Here is a 21,317-nt window from a genome sequence, read left to right as displayed (position 1 = left end):
CACCTATTCCCACTAAATCTACCGACTTTATTTGAAAATTCGAGTGCAGTGATAGTGGAGGATTACAGAATAAGCACATAAACTTGGTCTGATGGTTCCTAACTATAGTCTAGGTTTCTAAGACAGCGACCCGGACTAGGTCGTGTCTGCCTAATTCCCTATAGTTATGGCTCTGATACCAATCTGTCACACCCCAACCGATGGCGGAATCATCGGGGCGCGGCACTGAGCGAAACAGATTGTCCAGAAGTTTCCACAACAACTATTATATAAATTTAGTTTAAATGACACGTCCCATACCGTGTCCCAAATAAATAACAAGTTATCACAGAAAGCAACAAGACAAGTAACTCCGTTCCGACAACTCAGATTTAATTATTACAGACAAATGTTTATTGTTTCTAGACTCCCTAGCCTTGATTTCATCACCCTGCACCTAAGCATCCTAGCAACTTAAGCACCTGTCACATACGTTAAAATAAAGTCAATACATATAATGTAAAGGTGAGCATACAAGTTTAATAATAGCATATAGAGTTCGAATAGTTTACGCATAACCAGCACGTACACAGATAGTAATGATGCATGTGAATTATCGACATGGTCCTATCAATACCAGTGACTGCGGGTTGACTGTCCGAGACAGTTCGCAATACATGATCACCACCGTAAATCATGCAAGTAGATTGTCCTTAACAACCCCCGTGCGAACGGGCGCTGAGTCCAAACTATATTACTACGTTGCTAAGGCAGGTAGACAGCTTTCCACGTGTAAACATAATAACAAGCATACATTTAATCACGTAATACATGCAATCGGTTAGCGTTCAAATAGTTTGAATAGTGTGTTCGATTGTGATTTTGATAAGTAACGTATGTAACACCCAGAAGTGCTAAAGCAAAAAGGGTTCGAGTATACTCACAATGATTGTTTATGGATTGAAGGGAGCGCTGAGAGTAGGGTTAGCCTGAATAGTTCGATAGCACAACAATGAGTAACGTGGAAAGTAAACAAGTGTGAATGGATCGAATAGGCTGGTCGATCGAACGGTAGGTTCGATCTGATGGCCTGCTCGATCGGCTGGTATATCCGATTGGACAGTCCCGTTCGATCGGCCGGTTGGCTTGATCGGCCGGTTGGCTCGATCGGCTAGACCATTCGAGTGGATTGTTTCTTCCTCTGGTGTGTTTGTGTTTGAGGATTTGAACTTTTGAAGTTTTCGTTGCAGCATTTGAGAACAGTGAAGTGTTCCTACCTTTCAAGTCGATCGATCGAGCGGTTTGCTCGATCGGCTAGCTCACCCGATCGGCTAGGAATTTCAGAAGTGGTCCTCAAATGAATGTCACTCGATCGAACAGTCTGTCCGATCGGCTGGCATTCCCTACTACGCACGAGTTGTGAAAACGATTAAGTGTTGAAGCATAGTATCTCATGATCCGAACAGTAATGTTCACCAATCGAGTGCCATGTTCGATCGAATACTACTTCGTCAATACTATACCTCATAAGATTTTGGAAGTGTGGGACCATGTGCTAGCCGATCGGCTGGCCCGGTCGATCGGCTGGCATGTCCGATCGGCTGGGCTGTTCGAACAGCCTAGCCGTTCGGCCAGCATTTCTGACCTGGTCTGTAACGCCCTGCGTTTTCAAACTTCCTACATTTAGAAACCTTACGTGAAATTCTATCTTTGGAAAGCTTGTGTTCTTATAACCATTCTTTCATCGTAATCATTGTAAAATACGGAACTTGCTTCGTAAATAAAACTTGTACATTACACTTTTTACCTAGTTAAATCATGTTTTATTTCATATTTCACCTTGTTACAAGTTAGGGGAAACATTGTTGCATATTATTACACAACTTAATTAACAAAATCACTCATTATAATGTTCTAAAAATAAAAAAAAATAAAGAAATATGGCAGCCCCAATTCAACAAAATTCAGCCCCATATAGTTGGGTTTTGTGGGCTAGTTTCAAGGTGTAACCCCTTCTAAACACTTCCAAAGCCCAACCCATTAAAACCCTAATCCTTCCCCCTATAAATACCACTTATAACCAGCCTCCCTACCACTTTTGCAACCCTAAAAACTCACAAAACATCCACCAAACCGTAGCTGAAAGCAAGGGTTCGAGTAGATTGACACCCCTTCACGAAAATGAGCATAACTCACTCAATTCTTATCCGATTCACTCGATTCTTTTTCCTACTTGCTTGTATAATCATGGGGTTCGATTCCTAGACTTCTCCTTGGAGAAATCAGACCTGGAAATGCCCCGAAATAGTCCATAAACTTTCTGTTTGTTTTTATGTTCATCAAAAACTTGTTTAAACCTATGCAACTTGTGTCTAACACATCTCATACCTATGTCCTAATGCTTACAACTTATCCCATGGTTGGTTAAGCTTAAAAACAAGGTTGAGACATTTAAAATCAGAGGATTAAACCTCATAAACTTGGTGTTTTGTTTAGGGTTTTTAACCCACAAGTCATGTCAAACTTTGTCTTTGATACATGAGTGATTATGGAACAACTTGGGTTGTCCAAACATACAATCCTCACATGATTTGATGATTTCTCTTAGTTAGTGTGTATATTTCTTATTCTTTATTGTATGTTCATGACCCTCCTTGGTTGTTTTTTTTACATCAAGTGTAGTGGTGAACACATAGAGGTGCCTAAATGGAAGACTTGATCTTCCTACCTCCTACATGACTTCTATGACATTTAGAGGTACCAAAATGAAGATTTTAATCTTCTACCTCATGCTTGAACTATTGGACATATATTATATAACCTAAATATATTATTCGAATAATCGAATCTTTGATGATGAACTAGTGTTCATATGTCGGGGTACTAGATTACATCATCCTAGACTATGATAACTTGTCACGATTCTAATGGAACCTTGTTCCATGAAAACATCTAAACTCCTTCGAGTTTCCTAGTGTCAAGAACAAGCATCATATGTACTAAATGATTATTTTCCATGTTATTCTCATATCTTATTTTTATGTTGTTTTAAACACCGAATCTAGACTCTAAACATACTTGAACCTTAACCCTTATACATTCGGACTCTAAATCTCTACTCGTCAACAATTGGATAATCGGAAAACATATGCAAACTTTGTGAGTATACTCGCATTTTTCCCCTTTTTACTTTTACCACTTTTGGGGTGTAACATGTTTACCTATTGAAACTTACACATGAACTTTTGTCTAAACACATGAACATTCCTATAACATGCTTGTATATGTGATGGCTTGATACTTTAAATTTGGGTGATTCTTATGTGTTGAACTTATCATTAACTTCGTACGAGCCAAACCGTGACATATGTAGCGCTATAGGATTAACGACCCGCCTCTACTGAAACTTTGGTTATGTCATGAGCAAGTTGCGTTTTCTTGGTTTGATATGTTATACACATGCCATATTTAATGTTTATCTTGAATCGCATGCTTGCTATGAGGAATTGTTCACACTTTTATCTTATGCTATGTATGTACCAAACTTGTATACTCGCCTTTGCTTTTGCATTGAATTATTTTAAACATGTTACAGGTTGATGAGGACGATGCTAAGAAAAGAAATAGCGTTGATGCCTAGATACACATATAGACGTTAGGGTTTAATATGTTGTATCAAATTTTGTTATGTTATCATGTTGTTTCGTTAAACTTGTTGTATTTGAATTTCTTGTAATGTTGACTATTTGAAGTTATGAAATGAAATGAAATTTGGATTTTCTAAATATTGTCACAAATAGCGTTATGATGTCTCTAGCAATCTTCACACTTCGTCTCATCCCGATGTTTCCGCCATTGGTTGGGGTGTGACATGGTCGGCCTTTCGTCTAACACTTGGCTGTTTGTTTATTTGTCATTCTTTCAAGGTATCTTGACAACGTGTTGAACTATGATAACCCTCGTTCCTACTTGTTCCCTTGGCTCGAACAGGAATCACCCAAGTCCGGCCGGTGAACGGTTCGGAATGTCGGTTTAGAGTTTAACCCGAAATCGGTGAACCTTGTTCATAGAACCCGAATCTTGAACCTTTTAACTATTTGAATGATTAGTTAGCCGGTTCAAGCTCCGTTTCTATTGATTGAAGGCATTGAGTGTAAAAGAGTTGAAAGAAAGTTGGAATTCTTCCTTTCAATCCTTCACAACTTGTGGATGTTTAGATCTTTGATAGATCTTAACTTGTTCATGTGGAAATCGGTTAGATCTAAGCTAATCATAGTGGAATGAGGCCAAAACATGATGTTCTTCAAGAACACCATGATGACATCACCCAAGAACACTTAGATCTTGGTGATTTCACTGTTAGAATCCAAGTTTTGAAAGATAGAAAGGTGTAGAATCAAGTGATGATCAAAAACGTACAAGAATCAGAGTGAAAACTTACCGGGATTGAGAGAAATCTGAGAAAAGGTGAAGAAGATAGCTGGTTCGGTCAGAGCTTTCCAAAAATGGAAAGTATGACAATGACAGCCCAATTTATAGGCTTCCAAAAGAGGAAAGTGGCAGCCGATCGGCTGGGAGCTCCGATCGAGTGGGCTGCTCGATCGGCTGGCAAGATGCTAGCCGATCGGCTGGCCTGTTCGATCAGGATGCTTCCTGTCCGATCCGCCACGCACTTCGAGTATTTTGCGATGATTTTCGACGTTTCGATTTCGATGGACGATGATACGGATACGATAGAGTTCCTAGTCGAATTACTTTTAATCCCAACCACTATATCTAACATACAATCTCCTATAAGTCACGTTTCAATGTCGGTTTCGATTGAGTTCGATTGCTTTTCGAGTTTCGAGTTGATTTTCGATTGATTTGCTTGAATACCACACCAAACATAAAGTAAACACGCACAAGTAACACATAAGGCACACACACACGTATAACACTACCACAATTCACATAATTCGAGTCTCGAGTTCAATTGATTGTTAGATCGGTTTGATTGCTGATTAGGTTAACTTTATCGCTTTGTTACTTCCTATCATTCACAGTCGTAGATCGGTTCGCATTAAAACACATTCGGTTACCTCGATTCTTGCTGATTACAACACTTACTCCACATAATACAACTAAAATATAAAATCGACTATCTACAGTCAAAGAAAGTCAAATTTGACTTGGACTTTGACTTTGACTTTGACATTTGAAAACACGAGGTGTTACAACACCTATGAGGAGGATGATTATAGGGAAGACTATTGCACTAATTGTGGTAACCCGCACTCGGTTCAATATTACAACTCATCCCAACCATCCACTTCATACAACTATTATGAGGAGCCCAAGTACGAGCCATCGACTTCATACACATCCTATGAAGACCAAAGGTATGAACCTTCTCCCTCATACTCATATTTTGATGAACCAAGGTATGAGCCTTCATACTCATACTTCGAGGAATCAAGATATGTGCCACCACCTTCATCCTCTTATTATGAGGAACCATGGCGTGAACAACCCACCTCATATGAGTACTATGAAGAACAAAATTTCGACCCTTATCCATCATATACTTACAATGAGGAACAATGGTGTGAACCATCTACTTCATATGAGTACTATGAGGAACCAAGGATCGAATAACCGGATTCAAGCTTTAAGGATCCCGATCCTTTTTCTATCACCGAAGTGACCGATAGGATATTAGAAAAACTTAAAACTATCGAGCGATACATAAAAGAATCTCGCGCAAGGGAAGAGGAGTCCCACGCAAGAAATGAATTAAATAAAGAAACGATAGTTGAAGAGTCAAAAATGGAAGAACAAATAAGTGAAAAACCGACACATGAGTTAAACAACAAAAGGGGTGAGGACGATGACGTTAAAATTCAAGAAGAGTCTAATTTTGAAGAAATTAATCTCTTGTCACCTTCTTTTGAAAATCATTGTTTAGTACCCACTCATGCTAAGTTTTTAAAAGAGTTAAACACTAACATTAAAATTGAAGAAATGGTAAGTGTTAAGTTAACTAATGATCAAACTTCACTAATAAAAGAAGACCCTTTTGAAATTAACATTACACTGGTTCCATGTTTCTTTCAAAATTCATTTATTAGTAACGTCACCATTGATAAAGATCTTTGTGTTAACATAATGCCTAACTACATTTTCTAAAAAATAAGTATTCGTGATTTTTCTCCACTTCAAATACCCATTTTTCTATCCAATCGGAAAATAATAAAATCAATCGGTGTAGTTGAGGATGTCTTGGTTCAAACAAATCAAATGGTAATCCCAACCGACTTTGTCATCCTCGATGACGCTCCTCTAGTGTTTGGACGACCTTTTGTAAAAACTCACGAAGCTTTGAAAAACCGGAAGTTCAATAATCTACCTCTTCAACTAGGGGCATGCAAGAGGAGCATAGATCTTGAGCGCTCAATGAAATATCCTTTTGGCAACAATGACCCCCTAATTGAAGATGAAGATGAACCACCCGATACAAGTGAAAAGATTGACCACTTTGTTGAAGAGGAGGTCGCCATATAACAAACGTTTAAAGTTCTTGATCAAAATGAGCAACAGAATAAGGAGTCTCCTAAAGACCCACCTCTTGAGCTCAAAGAACTTCCAAAAGATCATGCAGCCATTCGATACCTTTTCAAGAAACAAGACGCAAAACCCCGTTTGATCAGGTGGATTCTACTCCTCCAAAAATTTGATATTAAAATCAAAGACAAAAGAGGAGCAGAAAATACAGCAGCAAATCATCTTTCGCGCTTAGAAGACCCAGCTTTGGAGGCAACTAGGGACGAGCTAATCAACGAAAAATTTCCAATTGAGTCCCTAGAAATGGTGGAATACAAGGAAGAACCATGGTATGCCGACTATGCTAACTACTTAGCTAGCGGTATAGTCACCAAAGGATGGCCACATCACCAAAGAAAAAAATTCTTTGCTAATGTGAAGCATTACTTTTGGGAAGATCCTTATCTTTTCAAAATGCGTGCCGACCAACTCATCCGAAGGTGCGTACATGGTGGTGAAGCAAGAAGAATTCTCCGCCATTGTCATGAAGGTCCATATGGAGGACATCATGGTGCCACTAGTACCGTACAAAAGGTATTTGATTCAGGATTTTATTGGCCGACCATTTACAAAGACGCGCAAAGTCTAGTTAATACATGTGATGCTTGCCAAAGATCAGGTAATATTTCTTCCAAAAACGAAATGCCACAAAATGGCATTCTCGTTTGTGAAATTTTTGATGTGTGGGGACTCGTCTTTATGGGACCTTTCCCGCCGTCAAAAGGAAACAAATATATACTTGTGGCAATAGACTACTTGTCTAAATGGGCCGAGGCCGAGGCACTTCCAACAAGTGATGGAAGAGTCGTGGTAAGATTTCTGAAAAAATTATTCTCTCGTTTTGGAACACCTAAAGCATTAATAAGTGATAGAGGTATCCATTTTTGTAATCATCAACTCGAAAAAATCTTAACAAGATATGGGGTCTATCACCGGGTCTCAACAGCATATCACCCTCAAACAAACGAACAAGCCGAAGTGACTAATAGAGGTTTAAAACGAATACTTGAAAAAACCGTAGGATTAAATAAAAAGGAATGGGCTGATAAATTAGATGATGCTTTATGGGCCTTTCGAACTGCTTATAAAACAACAATAGGCACAACTCCGTACAAGCTCGTCTATGGAAAAGGTTGTCATTTGCCGGTAGAAATAGCTTACAAGGCCTACTGGGAAATAAAAAATGTAAACTTAGATTTAGAATTTGCCGGTAAATATCGATTTTGTCAAATAAATGAATTGGACGAATTAAGGAATTATGCATACTCTAACTCTGAAATTTATAAGGAAAGAATGAAAAATTTGCATGACAAACACATTAAACCTAATGAATTTCGAGTAGGAGATCAAGTTCTATTGTTTAATTCACGACTTCGATTATTTCCGGGTAAACTAAAATCTAGGTGGTCAGGACCTTTTTTCCGTCACCCATATTTTTCCTCATGGTGCAGTAGAAATCAAATCTCGGAATGGAATTCCATTCAAAGTCAATGGCCAATGGCTGAAACTCTATCAAGGATTCATTGAGGATGAGGAGGAAGAGATCTCGCTTCATATGGTCGACGAGTAAAGGCATCAACATCATACCTGGTAAGTTATGAACAAACGGATGAACATCAAAACTGGTAAGTCTTCTAACCGAGTTTTGGGAAAACAGGGCACTCACACGAGCACTATAAAAAAAACTTTGCTCGGCACAGGGCCGTGTCCGCTGGACACGGGGCCGTGTCGACGCAGGCGTCGGGTTAAAACCCTTTTCAAAACAGTTTCTTCATTTCAACACGCCCCGTTTCCCCATAAAACTCTCTGGTCCAGGCGATTTTCCGCAGATTTTCAACGTCTCTTGTCGTTCGAACAACATCAAGGTATGATTCTATCCCCATTAGTAGTTAGATTAGTTACTTGCATGAAGTTAACACATCAAAAATTTGGGAAAAAATCTAGGGTTCTTAAAGTTCATCTGGATCAAACCTCAAATTTTTGCTTAAATCTATTAGCATTAGTATAAATTAGTGTTATAGAAAGTAAACCCACTTGTATTGTTGATAGATTTGCCCGATTTCTCACAAAAACCCCCCCAAACCCTTGTTTTTGAACCGAAAAAGATAAAATTGAAGGGGTAAACGGTTTGTTTTGGGAAAAACGGCACTTGGGGTTTCATTTTCGGGGGAAACCGCACATACTTGACCAAAAATTTTCAAGTTTTTGGGACCGGGTCGAAAAATGGAATTTTTGAGTAACAGACGCCTGGACACGAGGTCGTGCCCGCTGAGCACGGGGCCGTGTCCAGCCCATTGTTTTCAGTTTTCTCCGAAAAATTTCATTATTTCGTGCTAACTTTTGGTGTATTCTTTCAGATGTCGAAGAAGTTCACAAGATTCAACGCAAATGAGCTCGATGCTAGAGCCAGATATGACACACTTCAAACAAGACCGGAAGAATTCCCAAGACAAGTGTGCACGGATCTCTTAGCCATGGTGAACCAACTTGACCGGTTTAACAACCTCGTTACCGGCCCACTAAGGATTGCCCTAACCACTAGACTTCGTTCTGTCCATGAGTGCGCTATGGAGTTCTATAGCACCTTCACTTTCAATTCTAGGTGCGACCCTTTCGACAATGATGGGGTGGCATTCAGATGTGGTGGAATGAAGTACTCGATCTCAATGGCACAATTCGGCGCAATAGTTGGGCTGTATACGAAGGAAGATTCGGGGAGTGAAGAGAACACCGGAGGGGTGCGAGATTTGGATGAGAACGAGCGCCAAGCCGCGTGGGCTCAGATTGGTGAAGGGCACTACAACCCAAGCAGCACAAAGAGTACCAAGTTGAGGGACCCACTCTACCGATACATCCATAGGGTCCTCGGTTACTCTCTAAGCCAAAGGCATGATAGTGGTGGCGTTGTTGGGTTGAGAGATTTGATAGTCCTTCACTGTATTCATACCCGAAGACACCTCGATGTTCCATTTCTCCTGCTCCGAAACATGCATCTGAACCGGCTAGCTCATGAACCAACCCCTATCTTCTTCGGGGGGTGGGTATACCGTCTCTTCAAGCACTTCGTGAACATACCTAGGTCTTTCGAAAGAAGCCCATGGTCGGGAAGAGTCGATGTGCACATCTGCCGCTCCGTGAACCTAATCTATGAGGCGGAAGACGGGTCGGTTAGCTTTCAGAGGATGCAAGGGCATGCATGGAACCCGCAAGAGGCGCTAGTCCTTCACGCTCCACAGTTTCAACAACCTCCCCACTACCAGTACCATCCTCACGGTGATCCGGGCCAATCCTCCTCCCAAGGAGGTGGTTTTCCTAACTTTCAGAGTTTACATGATCTTTTGCAGGAAAACCTTATGTGCACCAGGAACACCTACAACCTCACCAATAACACATACAACCGGGTCGGAGCCATTGAAAGAAACATCTTCGATATCCAAGATGATATTGGAAGCATCAGGGAGTACATGGCGGGGCATGGAGGAGGAGATGATGACGAGCACAGTGATGAAGACATGGACTAGGCGGGTGGAGTAGGAGCAGGAGCAGGTGGTTGGTGATCCCACAGGTTAAACCCCCCTTTTCTATCAAACAATTTCCGGCCTGCATGCCGAGTGTTAAACAATTTACTTTCCCTAACTCTTTTTATTTTTCTGCATTTGTTTTTTTTTTTAACTTTGTGACATGGATGTTGAACTTGGTAATCTAGGATGTTTGGTGTGGTGTTTATTGATAAAACAGGCACATACGAGGCTTAGAGTACTAAACATTAGTACTACTAAAGCTGGGACAGGAAAACCAGAGCTAGAAACCTGTTTTTCAATCTTGCAAACTGTCTACATGGGGTCGCGTCCAGCCGACACGCCCCCGTGCCCACCTCCCAGACCTGCTGTTTGTTTAATTTCTGCAGATTTTTGCCAGACACAAGGACGTGTCCAGCCAACACGCCCCCGTGTCCACCTTCTGTAAGTTTTCGTTACTGGCACCTGAACACGGGGTCGTGTCCATCCGACACGAGGTCGTTTCCAGAGTACCAGTAACATAAACTTCTGCTTTTAACACCCTTTTAAACACATTCAATCAACCTAAAAACTTATTTTTTTGGGACACATTGAGGACAATGTGTAATTTAAGTGTGGGGGGATGCTAAAACTTTGAATCTTGCAAGTCCTAATTAACAAGCCTTACACAAAACTCTATTGGAACCGCTAATCACCCCAAAAAAAAATTTTCAAAAATTTTCATTTTATTTTTACTTGTCTAGGTTTAAGTTGGGAATTTCAAGTTCTAACAAGGTTATATTTTTACAAATTTACAACCGATAGCGTCGTGATAAAAAGAACCAACATAAGAAAATTATGAAAAGGCATGACAAGCTTAATTAAAATTTGATTATATATACTTGATCACATAAAAACTCATTCCCACAAAAGTGAGTTTTGAGCCTTTATTGAGCATACAAATACATATCTTTACACTAAATTCTCATTTTTCGTTTCTTGTGTGAATAGCCGCTTGGTTCTTACGACTCTAGAACTTGCCACGACAATACAATCCTGGTCCTTACCAACTTAAACCCGAGTAAGTAAATGATGGAGGCATTAGGACTAACCCTTTTTCTTTCTACACCATTATTTTTCATTTTTTTTACCACCTACCCAAAATCCACCTAGTTAACCCCTTTGAGCCTAAACCTTTTCATTTCTTAACCCAAAACAATCACCCTTTTTACCCACCTAAACTTTTTTATTTTTACCCTTTCTTTTAGTAACAAAGCTCAGTTTTTCCTATGACTTCCTGAAAAAAAAATGATGATGATCAAACAAGTTCAAAAATAACTTTGTTTGAAAGAAATGGTTCATCAAAATAAAATAAATTGTGAAAAATAAAAAGTCTTTCAAAAACCGACGCTTTTTACGCTTTTCGCCCTTTCACTAACCACTAACCCAACCACCCACCTTTAGCCCAAGCCTAACCCTTCACCCAAAAAGTCCTATTGATATTTACAAAGGTATATAGTTAAAAAGGAGGAGGATTGATTGCTTGGCAAGCTTATGGTAGGAGTAAGTTCCATGCCGCTCTCGAGTGATTCACTAAAAATACACCTTCGGCCGAGTGTTGAGTGATCCCCCGTGAGGTATGTGAACTTGTATATAAATAGAATTTTAAAAAGGCATATTATGCCCTGATAAGTAATTTATCTTATGAAACGTTTTTAATAAATCATGACGAATAGGATTGTAAATAAATAAAAATAAAACTTAAATTAAAAATCTTGGAAATCCCGACACTTTATGACAAGCCCAAAAACCTTCTCTTCTACCCATTCCATTTGGGAGTGAAAAAGCCACATTATAAAGAGTTTTGCTTGAGGACAAGCAAAGGTTCAAGTGTGGGGGTATTTGATGTTTACAAAATGCAACATATAAATTACATCAATTGTGGCATAAAACTAACCCTTTTTTAGTACTAATGTTGGAAAAAGTGTGCTTTTGTCTTCCTTTTGTATTTTCAGGATTAAATGAGCTCAAATAAACAAAAGAAACAAAAAGGCAGCTAAATCTAACATAAATACAAGAAAAGGAACAAACGTGGCATGCCCGACCTCTCGACAGCATCTTCCCAAGCAAAACAAGAAGACAGAAGACTGAACACGCCCCGTGCTCAGTGAGCACGGGGGCGTGCCCCAAGTGTCAGCAGAAAAGACAAAGTGGAAGAAGCTTCCATCGCCCACCACGGGGCCGTGCTCAGCGGACAAGGGACCGTGGTCAACTATAAGATTCGCAGAATCCAGGCAAATCTTGATGGTACAGATATGCTTCTGCACACGGGGTCATGCTCAGCGGACACGGGGGCGTGGTTAACTAATGCAGACAAACTACATTTAATGAAGAAAGAGAGGAAGATGGACACGGGGCCGTGCCCGAGCTTCTGTTTAGCCTATAAATAGGAGTGCTTGGAGCTCTTGCAACTCATCCCTTGGCACACCACTTCTCTCACACTTCACCCACCACCCACCACCATCACAACACCATCATCCACCACCATCATCCATTGTCCATCATAGAGTGTGTGAGTCGTCTCGGGATCCAAGATTGATCGTAAGAGTTCTTGACAATCAAAGGCCATGTTTGCCTAAGTCTCTTACATCACTTGGTGAAGACAAGTGTTTAGTGTAATACTTTTTATTTTTAATCTTTTGCACTTTTTAATTGGTTTTGTATTAATGACTTTAATTACTAGTTTCTTATGTTGAAGGTGATTATTCCTTATTGTTTGTCCGTGGTGTCTTGGCATTATTTTACTGTCTATATAAAATAAAAGATTTTCACCATTCATATCTCCACGGTCTATATGGAGGTATGTTGACTACCTGGTCGGGAGTTAAGGGAACGGTTTGGTAAGAGTCTTGCCATGGTTCAGTGTATAGATCCTGCAAAGGACCTGGGTCAAATTTAGTAGGACCTCCTTCAATACCCAACAGTATTGGATGGCGGGGGTCCAAACTCTTTAATCCCCTCATAAGTTAAACTACTATTAAAACTTTAACCCGGCTACTTAGGACTATATCCCTGCTGACTCAGACTACTTAGCCGAGGGTAACGTCACCTTCAAAAGAGGGGCCTACCACATTATGCATTAATAACTTAATTAATTATCTTTCAATAATCCGACCCTTTAGGATTGTATCCTTGCTGACTCAAACTACTGGGTTGAGGGTAACGTCGCCTTCAAAAGAGGGGCCTACTACAATAACTAAGATAATCTCTTAAACAAGTGCAAAAGTGCGAAAATAATCAAAGGTTACACTACACACGAGTCGGATCCGAGTGATTCATCTTGTCTATCTGTTTTTACTTTTATTTTACTTTTCAGCATTTTAGTTAGTTTTATTTTTCTAGTTTTAAAAACTTTTTTTCTAACATTTTGATTTGATTAGACGTTGAGGATAAACCGGTACTAAAAGCTCTTGTGTCCTTGGACGACCTCGGTATCTTACCAACACTATACTACGTCCACGATGGGTGCACTTGCCCATATGTGTGTTTAGTGTTAGTGAATATCGTGTTTATAAATTTAAAACTTGGCTAAAAAGTGTAAAAAGGGCTTAAAATATACACCTAAATTATATACACACTGACACGCATCAGTGGCAATCCGGGAATACATCCTGGTATTCCGATACTACAGGAATTTCCTTAAGTTCCTTACCTTTAGTGTTAATGATTACTGAAATCATATACACTAGCCCTTGTTTTCGTTCATAACTAGCAACTTTCATTACTGAAATGAACTTCATGGGTTTACGCGGCTTATCTCCTATAATCACAATTACTTCCCCTGCGCGCATACGAATTTCTATGGAATTCTTATCACAAAGGATTCGAGCATGGTTGGCTACTAACCAATCCATTCCTAAACGACATCGAATCCAGCTAAATTCATAGGTAGTAAGTTTGTAGAAAATTTTTGGCCTGAAAGTTCTATCTTTCCTTCCTGAAGAACCTCTTCTATTTTAACAGAATTACCGTCTGCCGTTTCTACCATATAAATCTGCCAGAGTTTGGTTAAGGGTAGCTTAAGAGCTCAGCAGAATGAAGTATTTATAAAACTTTGGTTTGCACCAGAGTCAAATAATACTTTTGCGTAAATGTTTTGTACAAGAAACGTACCAGCTATTACGTCAGGAATCAGTTCGGCTTCCTGCGTAGTTAGTTGGAAGACTCTTGTGTTCTTCTTATTAGTTCCTTCAACAGGTTTGGCTTTATTATCAGCTGGCTTGACCAATTTAGGGAATTCTGGTCTGAAATGTCCAGCTTCTCCGCAATTGTAGCAGATCTTTAATTTCTTCTTGCATTCCTCCTCCCGATGGCCCGAAATTTTGCAGAAATTACAATTTTCTCTATATTTTCCAAAATGTTTCTTTTTGCAATTTCCACAAAATGGCGGGGTGGAAGATGATCCAGTTCCCTTTCTCTTGAACTTGCTATTATTACCCATACGAAATCCTTGGGTAATCTTTTGGGCTAACTCCTTTTTCCAGTTTTCTTCCCGTGTACGCACCAGCCCGTCGGTCAAGGTGTTGGCTAATTCCACTGCATCGTCGATTGTGCGGGGTCTCGCAGCTTTGACGATATCCCGAATCTTGCTAATTAAACCCCAAATGTAGCAAGAAATAAGTACCGGTTCTGGCGAAGCCAGAGTTGGCACAATTCTGGCATACTCGAAGAATTTCAAAGTATACCCTCGACAGTCAACATCTACCACCCGGTGGCTCAGGAATTTATTTGCCATTTGCTCCTTCTGATATTCGGGACAGAATTTCCTTTCCATCAATTGCTTAAATTCTTCCCAGTTCATGGCATAAGCCATGTCACTTCCCTTGGCTTGCAACACCGTATTCCACCATTCTAATGCCTCTTCCTTGAACAGGTGAGAAGCATACATAACTTTATCTTCCTCGGCGCATTTACTTATTTTAATTGCTGTTTCGGTCTTTTCCAACCAACGCAGTGCAGCAGTCGCCCCTTCCTTTCCTGCAAATTCAACAGGTTTACAGGCAAGAAATTTCTTGTAAGTGCAACCAAATGTTGTCACTTTCATTTTCTTGAGTATTAGGGCTTGAACCCCATTATTATCATTGTTGCCGCCTCCATTAACACTGTTACTAAAATTGTCGTTGCGAGTACGCTTGCTATGGTTGGCTTGAGAGGGTTCAACGGGGTTTTTAACAACAGCGACAATTGCGGAGATAGCGTTGACTATTCCCTGAGCGACGATGTTTTCTATATTTGTCTATTAAGGAAATAATCCTCATTATTTTGTTCCGATTGATTAACTTCATTGACTGGTTGATTTTCCGCGTTTTCCATCTGAATAATTAACAATATAAATTATTTCCACACAATAAATAACAACCAAACATAATAAGTAATCACACATAATCACGTCAACACATATAGCCAAAATTGTCGACTTTGCGACTTTCATATTTTTATATATTACTATGCATCGATACACACCAGTTATATTACAAAAGTTTTATTTTAAGTTATTTTACGTGGTTATATTTTTATTATTATTAAACACATAACCACACAACCACAGTCAGCTGGCATTTCAGAAACGACGCTCCCTCTCGTCGTATTTCCAGGAGATCTGTTCTCCCACTTCCCGGATTCGATTTCCTGTGTCCACCAGTTCTTCGCCATAGTGAAGGAGTTCAGCTAAGTTTTCTGTATTCATTAATGGGTTTGGTGCAGGTTCGGGGTCGAACTGGGGAAAATAGACGTTGGGGTTATTCATGAAATTTTGAAATTGCCAGTCGCTTGTCCACCACTCTTCCAGCTGGCCTATAACAGGTTGGGGGTTGACAATAGGATCTGGGATAGCAGGTTCCAAATTAACTAGAAGTTGGGATTCAGCAAGGTAATTGAAGAGGTTTTCATCGGCAGGTCCGATGAGGTCACAATTTGCCAGTTTGCGATCGAGCTCCTCCCATGGTGGCATTCCTGGGCTTGGCCAGAACTTTCCCCGATTTTCTTTCCTTTTCCTTTATCCTTAGGATCCTCAGTCGTTTTAACCTTCTGTGCAGCTGGTTTCTTCCTACGCCCACGTTTCCAGTCCAAGATTCTCCTCCTCTTTTCAGGCTTTGGTTTCTCCTGCGGTTGGGCCTGGAACATCATGGGTTCCTCAATATCTGCTTGGTAGCCAGATGGGTTTCCTGTGGTATCCATATCGGTGGTATGGATAGTAAATTTTCGGAGTGCCTCCGATAATTCATTCATGCTGTTAGCACACATGAAGAAACACACACAAATTTAAGTTAAATTTTTATTTATTGTAAATTTTCATATAATCACAAAAAGGCAATCAGAGAAATTAAGTATTTATAAATACTTAATTGGCTTAAATCAGTGGCTCTGATACCACCTTTTTCTGTCACGGCCCCTGACCCAGTTTTACCCGTTTCAGGAGCCGCGGGACAGAAACCCGTGGTATTTGTATTTAATTTGGCAGCGGAAATTTTAACAAGATCTTTTAACTGAAAATGCCCAATTATTTATTTCACAATTTTGGAATAAACCCCATAATTTACAATAAAGGAATTTCTCTGGGAAATTCCCTGTTTACAAAAACATGTTTATTTATTTATTGAGCCACATTCTTTAAGCTGGTTGTGCTACGCGGCACGTTTCCCTGATTCACAGTAAATCACCTGAAACACGTTTAAAAAGATTTTTATCAGCGGGGAAATACTGGCGAGTCATTCATTTTGCACAAAAGACACATTGTTATAAATATACAGCATTAAGGGTTTTTATATTTGCCCCTATCATATAATTAGCTGGTTTAGCTATCACTCGACCGAATCTATGACTGTGGACATATCACTAATTAGGCTCACCCACCTAAAGTGATAAATCGTTAGTAGTAATGTGCACAAAACCCCCACATACTGCCAGTAATTAAAGATTAGCAAAGACTTAATCACTGCAAAGTATAACTGAAAAACATTTAGGGTTTTGTAAAGCATTTTGATAAAAAGAGAATGACTTACATTGCAAGTTTAACTGGACAAAACCTTGCCTACTGATTTAGTCTTGTAACCTAGGTAAATAACAATGCACACGAAACTAGGTCAGTAACTTAATACAACATTTACGATAAGCTCACAAAATAAACCCTCACGACGAATGATAAAGTATAGCCCGTATTCGGGCAGCACTTAAACATCCATCGGATCGGTTTCAATCGATCGGACATTGTATCGTAGCAGTGATCGAGTTATTACCCTGTTGTCGCAGCAGAGATTCGTGCTTGTGAGTGTTTTTGAACGAAGCAGTGAATAACTCAACGTACAAAACGAATTTGAACGTCGAAACAAGACCCCCATGCAAGTGCCAAACCCTTGCATTATATACTGAAATTTGGCCCCTCTCGCGCGTCGCGCCAGACCCACCTGGTCCTGGCGCGTGGCGCGATGGCTACCCTTTTTGGGTAGGGTAGCCTCGTGTCCCACGTAGCCCAGGTGAGTCAACTTTCGATGAAATTCGTGATTTACATGCATTTTTATGGATAATTATCAATTAGGGGATACTCCCCTTGAGTTTTAGGGGGCCCTGATCCTAGTTTCGATTGTTCTGAAAAATTATGGGTCATGCCATACTACTTGGGGTCTCAATTAGGGTTTCCTAATGGACATTAATAAAAATAAGAAATAGTAATTTTGGCAAGAGTTGTTACACGCAGATAATTAAACCTGATCACCAATCGATCGAGCGTCTTCAAACTCAACATCTGTGTTTCGTCCGGTGCTGATCTGTGGATCCATTGAAAAAACAATTGAATCAAACCCTAACGCAGAAGAAAGAAAACTGCAATTTGAGAATTATGAAAAATTTGAAACTGATTCGAATCATAATTACCGGGATAGTAGTGTAACGAACTTCTCGCCGATTGACTGAAAAGACTAGTTTGCCCTTAGCTGATTGAGTGAATTGTCTGATTTAACCTTATGAGAGAAAAACGAATCAGGACACGTGTACGGCCAATAAACTCGCGTATGTAATGTAGGATAATGGCATTTGTATCCTACACTTCCTCTATATATATAGTGTGTGAGGTTAATTGGGGAACACTAAAAAAGTGGGGAACAGTGGGGAACCGACTCAAACGAACTCCGATTGGACTCATTCCAGCGGCGTTGTAACCGGCTCGTCGAACCCTAACTAGGATCTCTTAACCCTAAATCATAACCCCTAAACCCTAAATATATTAGGGTTTGGCTTTTAGGGTTTAGCTTTAGGGTTTAGTTTTAGGGTTTAGGGTTTAGCTTTAGACTTTAGCTTTAGGTTTAGCCTTTAGGGTTTATAGTTTAGATTTTACGGTTTAGCTCACGTTTTAGCCTTATTTTTTTAGCTTTAGGGTTTAGAGTTTAGGAGTTAGGATTTAGGGTTTAGGGTTAAGAGATCTTAGTTAGGGTTCGACGAGCCGGTTCCAACGCCGCTGGAATAAGTCCAATCGAAGTTCGTTTGAGTCGGTTCCCCGATGTTCCCCACTTTTTTAGTATTCCCCAATGAACCTTCCCCTATATATTTAACTAGGTTATCACCCACGAACTTCGCGGGTAGGAAAATTTACATATTAATCAAACTATGTCAGAAACTTGTTTTATAATTGTTTTTAATTGAAAGTGTAGTCATTAGGGTTGCGAAGAAACTTGTTTTATAATAGTTTTAAATTGAAAGTTGTAGTCATGGTATTGCCCATGCCCGAATATCCTTTAAATGCTACTATTGTTGTCGATCAACATAACTTTGACAGAACAACTACCAAACATTATACTTGCCTAAAAAAATAAATAACATAAATATTAACATATTTTAAGATTTCGTACTCTGTTTCATAAAGTGGCTACCAAGTGGGCTAGCCCAACATTGGCGATAAAAATGATTTGATGTCCTATTGAAATTCAGTCCAGCCAACTTTTTAAAACAAAATATTGCAGATGCAACCCGAGATTTGTAGCTATTGGGATCAACTCGTCATGTTGCTTCTCTTTTGTAGTTGCAATGGCAGACTTGTAGGCTTCTTGTGCCTTTTCCATTTTCTTTATTTCCAGCTCATCTATGTGGGCTTCTTATGCCTTTTCCATTTTCTTTATTTCCAACTCATCCATGTTATCATGCCATTGTAGGAAGATGCAAGGCCTGCACGTTTATTAGCAAAAAGATTCATCGATAGATAGAAAATAAAGATTTCGAACTAAATTTTGTATACCATTAATAATGTCGATCAACACCATTCCAAAAGCCTAAATCACAAACATCCCAAATGTAACGAAACCATCCCTTTACCCATGGGTACGTAATGTATCAAATGAAGTTATCACCAAATCAATGAATCACAATAAAATCATTAAAGATATAATTGGATGACTTAACATGAGAAGGGTCTTAGTAATAGCAGATGGCTCCATGTTGGATTGTTGCATTTTCGATTCCCAACACCTATCACTTGATTCTTGTAATCTAGGAAAAAAATGAGTAAATTGCGGTTTTAGTCCTTGTGGTTTATACCAAATCGTTGTTTTTTTTACAAATATGAAACCTATTGCATAAAATACACTAAGGTTTAAGAGCCTTGTTAACTCAATGTCACATGCCAAATTGTGTGTGTGGCAAAAGCGTCACTCCATATCAATTTACAAAAACAAAAGAAAACTTTTACCAGATCTTCAACCACGCCTTTTCCCGTACTCTTCAATTAGAATTACACTATTAGTTGATCAATGCTTTGTTAAAAGAAAGTTGATTAATGCTGATAATTTTGACCCAATATAATCAAAATACTGCAATTATTAAATCTATTCAACCTTTACCTGATTATTATAAATTCAAACGCATTACACAAAGTTACCCCAGCCCAAGAGCTTACATTTATCCAAGAAATTAATTTCCCAGCCCAACTTCATTCCGCATTTATCTCCTCTACACCCCTACAAACACAAAAACTATAATCAGCCCATTGTCGCACATTGTCGCTGATTCACATTTCACACATTGTCACAATCAAGAACCTGAATCGTTGATTCACATTTCACACATTGTCGCAATCAAGAACCTGCTAGAGCATCACCAACCTAGACTAAATTGATTTCTCTTACCTGAATCGCTGATTCACATTTCACACATTGTTGCAATCAAGAACCTGCTAGAGCATCACCAACCTAGACTAAAAATCAAAGTGAAAAAATCCCCCAAAATAAATCTTATTGAACGTGTAATTAGGAGGCAAAGAATACAAATATACAGTGTAAATAAACAATCTCAAAGATTATGGAAAAAAAACTATTATTCCATTTTACCCTTTCAACACACCTTCCATTCAACATGCAAATACACAAATTGAAGCACTTTTGACTAATTATTCCAACAAAAGGAAAAAGAAGCAAATCAGTAATATTCCTTACTGAACTGAGAACACAAATTAAACCGAATATTTCCACCAAGATAACTGAGACTACCCAAAGCCAACATCATCGAAACCATACCAAAATCCGCCATGATTGACTGCATCTGAAATAACCTCCATTCTAGTTCCTATAACAAAAATTGCAAAAAAAAAAAAACAAAAAAACAAACAAACAAACCTGCTATTAGTTAAATCATCCATACCAACCTTTATAGACAACAAAACAATATAGACAACTAAAAGGAGCATGTTGGGAGTCTTACCATACCAACCTTTATAGGAGATCAATGAAGACAAGATTCCCCAATTTCCCGAACAATAGAACCAACTCGTTGTAAATTGACTGTCCCACTTTAGTGTAGCAGCCAAACGCTTGGTCTTGTGTGGAATCATCATGTAACAATTGAAGAAACAAACCATTACCTTCTATATCAGCATATTTAAAAAAAATATAAAATGGATCTTAAAGGTTGAAGGGTTAGTCTGACCCACCTTTATTAACTCGTTACCTAACCCGCCTATTTTTTCCTAATCTACCATTGAGAGTTACCTGGCAAGTTTATCCTTAATTAGTGTAAGTCCTCAAAGTTTTTAGTAGTTAAATCATAAATTATGTAACATTATACTATATATTCACTTTTGATCAAGTAACACAATAATCCTGTGGCCAAATTTTATGATTAATCAAACTGCGACTACTTAACCTATCCCATCACAAAAACTTGAAACTTGGCTCCAAAAGAGTAAAAAGTTAAAAGGAAATCCTCCCAACCCGTAACCCA

The 21,317-nt window shown here is 39.1% G+C and overlaps 1 protein-coding gene and 1 long non-coding RNA gene across 2 annotated transcripts in view; both read right to left on the bottom strand.

The window, feature by feature from the left end:
• Window positions 1-14,559, bottom strand: part of LOC118480982 (protein FAR1-RELATED SEQUENCE 5-like) — a 29,543-nt gene extending 14,984 nt beyond the window's left edge. The window contains exon 1 of the mRNA XM_035976019.1: window positions 14,232-14,559. Within this exon, the coding sequence (XP_035831912.1) occupies window positions 14,232-14,559 (328 nt within the window). The remainder of the gene's footprint in view (window positions 1-14,231) is intronic.
• A 5,838-nt stretch (window positions 14,560-20,397) lies between these two features.
• On the bottom strand, window positions 20,398-20,960 carry LOC118481223. Its single transcript, XR_004864949.1, has 2 exons — window positions 20,799-20,960; window positions 20,398-20,663 (listed from the first exon to the last, which is right to left on the bottom strand). It is a non-coding gene; the product is annotated as an uncharacterized LOC118481223 (long non-coding RNA).
• Between the last annotated feature and the right edge of the window lie 357 nt (window positions 20,961-21,317).

This window comes from Helianthus annuus, chromosome 8 (assembly GCF_002127325.2).
Source record: "Helianthus annuus cultivar XRQ/B chromosome 8, HanXRQr2.0-SUNRISE, whole genome shotgun sequence".
Taxonomy (NCBI): domain Eukaryota; kingdom Viridiplantae; phylum Streptophyta; class Magnoliopsida; order Asterales; family Asteraceae; genus Helianthus; species Helianthus annuus.
Note: the sequence above shows the minus strand (reverse complement) of the source record. Positions and strands in the feature narration are given on the sequence as shown.